This window comes from Ptychodera flava, chromosome 13 (genome assembly GCF_041260155.1).
Source record: "Ptychodera flava strain L36383 chromosome 13, AS_Pfla_20210202, whole genome shotgun sequence".
In the NCBI taxonomy this organism is placed as follows: domain Eukaryota; kingdom Metazoa; phylum Hemichordata; class Enteropneusta; family Ptychoderidae; genus Ptychodera; species Ptychodera flava.
Window position 1 is genome coordinate 31,910,009 of NC_091940.1, and position 8,369 is coordinate 31,918,377.

General features: G+C 34.2%; 1 protein-coding gene across 3 annotated transcripts in view; it reads right to left on the reverse strand.

Moving 5' to 3' along the window:
• The window catches only part of LOC139148178 (calcium-transporting ATPase type 2C member 1-like), a 54,463-nt gene that overhangs the window by 38,095 nt on the left and 7,999 nt on the right, over positions 1 to 8,369 (reverse strand). For 2 of the 3 annotated variants that reach the window (XM_070719487.1, XM_070719488.1), the window contains exons 2-3: positions 7,173 to 7,376; positions 4,656 to 4,745 (exon numbers count right to left, since the gene is read on the reverse strand). In XM_070719487.1, the coding sequence (XP_070575588.1) occupies positions 4,656 to 4,745; positions 7,173 to 7,376 (294 nt within the window). Of the gene's footprint in view, positions 1 to 4,655; positions 4,746 to 7,172; positions 7,377 to 7,642; positions 7,701 to 8,369 lie in introns of those variants that run through there. The other variant, XM_070719489.1, reaches the window with a different exon arrangement.

Genomic DNA, 8,369 nt, shown 5'->3' on the forward strand with positions numbered 1-8,369 from the left:
TATATATATATATATATATATATATCACAAATTACTTCAAGTACAAATAATATCTGATATCATATTATTATCTGATATTATTATTATATCATTGTCAGATATTATTACTTTGTGATTGAATTTGTGTTATTTCATATATATATATATATATATATATATATATATTATATATATATATATATATATATATATATATATATATATATATTAAATGTAAACTTGAGATACTTTGTTTATTTAGACCTTTTATGAACACATTTACAATTGCAAGGAGTAATCATGAGGGAATAATTTAAAGCTTCCTTTGGCAAAGGATAGAACAATTTAAACTTTCCATTTATTACGTACGTGCATTTCCTTGAATTTTGTTTGAGTAGCTTTGCCGGCATATGATTAGGCTGTCTATACTTTATTTGATGTCGATGGAGATGTGTTTGTTCTATGCAATGGCATTTCAAACAGGTACTCTGAAATAGGTATGCCACACGTTCATGGCCAAGCCGCTAATTGTTGAAGTTACATAATCTCTATCCTTGGTAAAAACAAATTTTGCAGACTTTCTTGGAAATTGCTGATTTAACAACATAGAAATAACCATTCTCTGTTTTCTGTGTCATCAAGGTGTATTTGTACACTGGATGAGTTAGAAATCAACTGCCATTAGCGGCTTAGGAGGACAAACAGACACTGAACAAAACAGGAATGAATGTAAGATATGAGAGAGAACTACTTTGCTTATTAAAAAATTTGTTTCTTTGATAAATGACCACTCCCTGAACTGTGACTTTTGATGAATTTTCTAGTATTTTTGTTCTATCTGTTCCATGACGTTTCTTTGTTCAACTCCTAAACTTGTGTCCAAAAACCCTGTGTTCAGCTTATCAGCACAACCTGCACTTGTACTAATACTCTTTGTTCACTTTTACTGCAGAATTCTAGTCCAGACAAGAATTTATTTGTCAATAATCTACATTGCAAGTACTTAGCATTTTCACTGTAATTTGGGAAGAAGAATAAGAGATTGTGTACAACATTTGAAAATACACGTATTGTCAAAAATTACAATCATCATCATTGTAGAGCAGAATTATAATAAATTTCTGAGTAAGTTTGGCAATAAGGTAGGTACATGTATACACCCACACATAACCTAATCATATTAACATACAATTTTATTTGATAGTCCGTTTTAAAGTGAAGCTCCATAAAATTGTTTCTAATCATTAATAATCTAACCTTTGATCAGTGGTAACTTATCATTGAAGCCACACTTTTCTGTTGGTTTCCCATATTAATAAAATCACAAATAAACAAAATCTGCTTCTGTGATATTTGTAATCAAGCAGTAAATACAGGAATATGAGAAGCCTATTCAACAACATATTGTTTTATGGTTTGCAATCTGTCATGGCATAGTCTCAGATAATCTGCAGTTTTAATAACACAAAACAGAGTGGTACAGAAATTGAGACTGACATTTGACCCCTATGACATGTTCAATGAACAATACAACAGCAATCTGACTGAAACCAATGGACCTGACATTTTGAATATTCACAAAGCATATGTATCTCAAAATCACAGTCGAATGGGGTAAAATTGAAATTTTAGACTGCTTTTCACACAATCAATATAAAAAATAGCAGGGTATTGCAATTTGTCATTGATCTTAAGAATTCTACAGGCACATGCTGCAATGATTCACTAAGCCATCGACATTAACTTTACAAAAACGCTGTACCATAATAGCGTAAATGTAAATACTGAACATTGAAATATCGGCACACATGTATTGATGGCAATGGCTCATTTAATACATTGTGTTCGACTTGTAATAAGTAATTTTGTGTGAATTTTGGGAAAATAGGTTGAATGGTTTGTGTGACTGATGGAGTGCCATTCATAAAAATTCAAAAGGCTCCATGGGTATTTCTAATGTTACTCTGCACAAAGGTGTACATATTTCTTTGAAATCCCACGAGACAAAGGTAGAATATGCACATTTGTTACTTGTGGTAAATTTGATAATTACGGAAACTTTATCCTCGGGGTACCATAAACAGAGCTGAATACTGTATATCGTTTGAGTGAAATATTTATCTCTGTCAGTAACATGTATGTATCGATAAGTTTGAACTCAAAATACACCAGTAAAGTACCGGTAGTCATCAGGGATAGGATATAAAGGTCTTCCACATTAGCAACAATTTACCATGGCGATATTTGAAATACAATGAACCTGACTCTCAGGAGACATTTCTTCCTACACTCTAGCAAGGCTTTACATGTACATGTATTGTGTAACAAAGTTCTGCATGGACTTGCTCTCATTTTAGAGGCTTGCAAAACACAAGCAATTCCATAAGCAGTAGGTGTTGAAGTATTTTTCAGTATTTTTTGTTTGTTTGTGAAATGTAGCTTCTTGCTCTACTCCCAAAATCATGTTGAAACGCATGATGTTCAATTTTGTCAACACAGCCTACAGTATGTAATTTGCAACGTTGTTGCTTACAACTGAGTTTTAGTCCTGGCTAGTCTGGAATTCACTTGTCAACAATATCACTGCATCTTGAACATAACAAGTTGTATTCTCCAGGCTAATATTTTGTACTTCAAAAAATATGTTGAGAAGGAGACTAGGAAAATGTAGTTGTTTGATTACACAAAAACAATGCTACTGTCCCATCAGCTACCATCCCTTCTCACCCTGCACCACAAATGATATGTAGTTTGCTTATTGAAGCCAAAGTTGAGTGATTTGTTGTTTTCAGCTCTTCATAACACAAGAAACCCTTTTCAGTTTGCTTCAGCAAAGCACACTAGCAAAAGTTAATAACGTCACACTTCAATGTGTACATAATCTAAATCCTATGAACACAGCACTTCATAATGTCAAACAAGTAGGTTAACAGGGGTCAGAGTTCACACTCACTTCTTTGTAACCAACTTGTTACCTACAAGACCAGGCTGGCATACTCTTAAGTAAACACAGCACAGACATCTCCTAATGAAATCTACCAAGCACACAACTGATATGTTTGGACAGCCTGGTACTTTGTGTTACCAACTTTCATTTTCTGTGTATTGATAATATGAAACATTCATATTATGACTCAATATCTTAAAAGTGAGAGCGTTTGACATTTCTGTTCCGAGCTGAGATAAAACTCAAAGTTTGATTGTTCAAACTTTGACTCCGTGCTGAGATTTCCGTGCTCTAATTTTAAAATTCGAACAGCGGAAATGCTGAAAACATAAACGACAACTTGCACACCGACTTCCGTACAGAGAGACAATATGCCGATATTACATGTATTTAATACCATTGTTTATCCTTTACATAATAAACTACAGGATGTTACAGTGTTGGTAATGTCATGCAACACTCACTTGGTCCATAAAAATTTGTTTTCCTTTTTCCTTCATCAAAAAATTTGACCCTGCTATAATAAACGTAAATGCTTGAACACTTGGCCATTTGTACTAGGATATGTACAGTAGCATACACTGTGCATGCATAGTACACGAAATATTTTCCATCCCTGCGTGTGCATCATCATCATCATCATCATCATCATCATCATCAATTGTTTATTTTCAGTAAAGTAAGTTCACCTGTGCCAGAAAGTGGAAAGCTGAATATAATTAACATTTGTTAATGATTTAATTCTTTGAACCCGGCTTATATAACAGATACAAATTTTTCTATGTCTAAAATTGCTGCCATGATTATACCAAAATTAATAATATGCAGCCACTTATGGAAATTGAAAATGAACAATATATTCTACTACATGTATCTCCCTTGATTGTAATAGATAAACAATTTATATCAAATTTAAGTTAGCTATAAATGATCTAATTTCCTGCTACATACTGTACAATGATACAAATGTGCCTATTTGATAAAATTTGGCTGTTTTTATTTTAATTGACAATCAACTTTTGTGTATAGGTTTACTGATCCAGAAAGGTTAACTGCTGCTGAGAATGAATATCATCTCGGCTAACCAATGAGTGAAGAGAAAAGACACATGAAATGTACGCATCAGTTACTATGATCGGTATGTTATTGATGCCACACATGGAAATACATTTCATGAGTACAGTTGCCGATGCATCACATTTTGGGTGATAAATTTCATCACAGATGGAGTGGATCATATATTATGAAAGCACAACTTGAATACGAGCTATTCTTTTCTTGACATTGAAGGGCTGTATTGAAAAGATCAACCCCTGAATTTGATGAGAAATTTAAATACTAGCATATTACACAGCTGTAGTCAGTTGTAGTTAGTTAGGGTAGGTGCAATATGATAGACACCATCCTTTTTGGGTACCAAGCCTTTTCTGTCAGTGTGTGCTGCCCTCCAACACGCAAAGCATTTCAAATAATTTGAGGTGGTTATATATAACAACTTTCTGGAAGAATTCCGGTGCGTTGGTCATGGACTGAAACACTCACAACTGCTAACTTTCTTGAGATACAATTACAAGGAATTTTTGTGTGCCAGTTGTGACTCATGCTTGCTTACAGAGTATCAACTCTGTGCTATAATTGCTGGGGCTACATTAGACTTTCTATAAGTCTTTCACGATCTGCAAACTGTTATATAAAAATAGCATTAATTAAATTTTTCCAAATGACTTACCACTGTGATGCTGAAAGCGTCATCGTATTGGCTCATTAGGATGCTAACAACAGCCGATGCCAATAGTAGCATAATTAATGGGTCTTTAAACTAAAATGGAAGACAAAAAAACAAAAATTATTACAGAATGCTCCAAACAGATCATCTTCCAGTTCCCTAAATTGAAAATAATATTTCTAAAGGTATCATTTGCTGAAACTGCTGACAGTGTGTGCTGCCCTCCAACACGCAAAGCATTTCAAAAAATTTGAGGCAGCTATATATAACATATAACTGTACTAGTATTTTCAAGAATTTTTTCAGAAGTTTGTAAAATCCAGTTTCTTGTGCTACTCCAGGAATCATATTGAAATGCCTACTATTCAACTTGTCAATACAGCCTCTGATGTGTTTCAACGTAAAAGTTTATTGCTGACATTTGAATTTTAACCATGGCCAGAATTCATTTGTCAGGTACAATGTACAACCATTGCATATTGTGCACCCATGCACTATGTTAGCTACATTAAAATTTCATGAGCACAGTTGAGGCCGTAATATGTAACAACTTTCTGGAAATTCCAGTGTGTTGGCCATGGACTGAAACCCCAAAACAGCCAAAATTAAATTTCCAGGAATGTTTAATAAAGGGGAATAAGAAAATCTACTTATTTCATAAAATGAAAATATCGAAAACATTTCCAAAAGTCCACTGAAATGGTAAGAGGATCTCTGCTGTTGAAAAAAGCTAATATCTGCCAAAACCTGTTTTGCAAATTTGTGATCCCCATCTCTTTTGAATTGTACAAAGGGCAGCCAAAGAAATGTTCTCACAGCATGATGTCGAAATTTTCATATTCAATTTATATGAATTATTCTGAAGAAAAGATGTCCTTGGGATTGTTATTATGGATACTGAGACACCATGTAATTGTACCACTCTAACAGTCCCATTATCCGTCATTACAGAAATGAATGAATTCATTACTAAAACACTAATGACCATTTGACGGAATAATGGCCATTTGATGAACAATTTGGCTTATTAGTGATCTTCACAAACTTCAATGATGATAATATACAATTGATAAATAAACAAAATTAATCTAAAGTCCTCGGGGAGAAGCTGAGAGATAGCCATATGGCAACATTGCCTTTTGATAACAAGTACAGTACATATACTTTAATTTGGCACTTTGTGAGGCGGTTGTGCACTGCGTACAGTTACTAAAACACTTATCGGTGTTGAGAGATTCTTAACAAGTGTAATCTTGAGTTTACAGTACACTTATGAGAGATTTTCTTTTTTGCTGGTGGAGTGGTCATAAAATTACTTGCAATATGGAGTTGTCGTATGTTCAGTGCTTTCAATGTTTTTTCAAAAACATCCAAATAACTTGCAATGATCAGCTGTTCTGCTTGACATTTTGCGGCTATGACAATTATCCAATCCGTGGTCTATCAACAGCTGGTTGTGCTTTTTGACTGTACCTTGTCGCAACAGTGCGACACTTGGAGTTAATTGAGAGGTTTAGTTCCACGTAATTACCTGCGCATCTGATGGCAGCATGGTGATTTACGTGCATTTGTGATTACATGAGAATTTTCAGTTTAGGGCAAGAAAAATACAAAGTTTGTTTTTCATCCTCACGCATGTCAATTCAGACCCTCCGCATCAACCTTTTTTCTGCTCATGACGAAATAAAATGAAAAAAAGAAATGCAAAAATACGCGACGATAGTGCATAACAGAGTGCTGTATAAAGTATAACTGTAAACAAAATAACTGACACTAACATTCCATTCAGAAATACACACACACCCGGGTATGTCACTGTTATATTAAGCTGTCAAAACTGTGCATTGCTGAACTAAAAGTCAAACCACAGCGCTGTTGTTATACAAAAATACTAAAGCAACACTGCTGTGCATTTATCTTTGCATCCATTCCTATGTTGTTTTCATGTTATTAGGGCGTTCTTGTTGGTTGACTAATAAAAAAACTGTGTCACTGCATCATTTTTGCGATATGTCTAGGATGAGAAACAAACTTTTTATTTTTTTTTGGCCTTAGATGTGCATTACATTTGTTTTTGCTGCATTTTGTCTTTCAAATATGCAAAATTCATGTAATATTTACATAAAATTGATTTCTTTACATGATGACTACTTTTAAAACGAAACAGGCCATTATTATTCATAGTATTCAAATTTGTATGAGCAGTTCCAGTTGGTGGTAAAAATACCAATTTGAACACATCCTTAGTTGAAAGTAAAATTATGAAAATAATGCAACGAGTTGTTAGATAGACACAATCTAGATGCTAATCGTTATGGCCAGTCTGCAGTCTTGTAGTCACAGCCATATGTTCAAATTTGTTTGGCAAACAATGAGTTGTGTGAATAACATTTCTGTAAAAACACAAATAATTCATACCTGTAAGCAAATTTAACAAAGTTAATTACGAACACAAATATTTACACTGAACTGCTTAAAGGTCAAAGGTCAACGACGACGTATCGATCATTTTCCACTTACTTGCCCGATGTATTTCTTCCAAAGGGGTTCATCTTCATTAATGTCAAATTCATTCAAACCATGTATTTTCTGTCTCCGCTGTGCTTCAATTTTGTCCAGGCCAAGTTTGGCACTTGTGTTGAGCCTGTGGATGATGGTTTCAGCCGGCAAGACGGATGCCTCACCTGCCGGAATGGTCTGCATGCTGGCCTCCGAATTCGAGCTCTGCAAAATGAACACAGTTAATCACCTATTTAATATCACAATCATATTCCGTGTATATATGGTTTTATTTATAGCTATTTTGGTCGAATCTGTTCACCTACATGTACATGTGAGTAGAATCGGAGCATTGTGACAGCACATGCAGTTCAGATCTGCCATACCATGGATGCCATATGAATGCACTGCCCTGGTGTGGCAAGACAGCCTGTAAAATAATTGGAACTAAAAAGAAATTAGCAATTACGGAAATTGATGCATGTACCTACATGTAAGCAGTGAAACACATAAATGTATGGCTATTATGCACAATTTAGATGTTGCACTGGTATGGCTGAAACTGAATGCTCACTGTAGAACATATGGCTTATAACTATGGGATAACACTTTACAAGTAACATCAGAATAATGGGCAGCCACTTTATATGCACACTTGCACAGGCCAATTGTTTGAGTGTCGTTGTCACTGGTTACCACTTTCATGGCATGAATACGACTAAAATTAATTTACAGAGTTGTATGTTAAATGTGAGTGCCACATTTAATATGGGTGCCACGTTCAATGAAAAGTAATCAATCTTCATAGCTACAGCACTCTGTAAACAAGTCTGCAAAATAAACTCTCAGGTACTCATACTATATCTACACTGTAAGAGTTCCTTTTAATGCATTTATGATGCAAATTTTCATATTTGCCATCCAAACAGTGGAGACCTAGAAAAGTGAGTCATTTTTCAGAAATCAATATGGATTAAATTTTAAATGGATTAATATCTTGCAAAAGCTATTTGCAAATACACAAAAAATTAACACAAATGTTGGAGATTAATAACACTTGAATTTACAATTTTACGAAACTGAATGGTAAAGATACACATTACTAAAGTTGCCTAAATTCTGTTTCAAAACCTGGAAGTTGAAATTGGAAAACAAAAAGTTTGGTAATTTGACATTTAAATGGTAATGCTTACTGTAGGTGTCATCTGGTACAGTGTA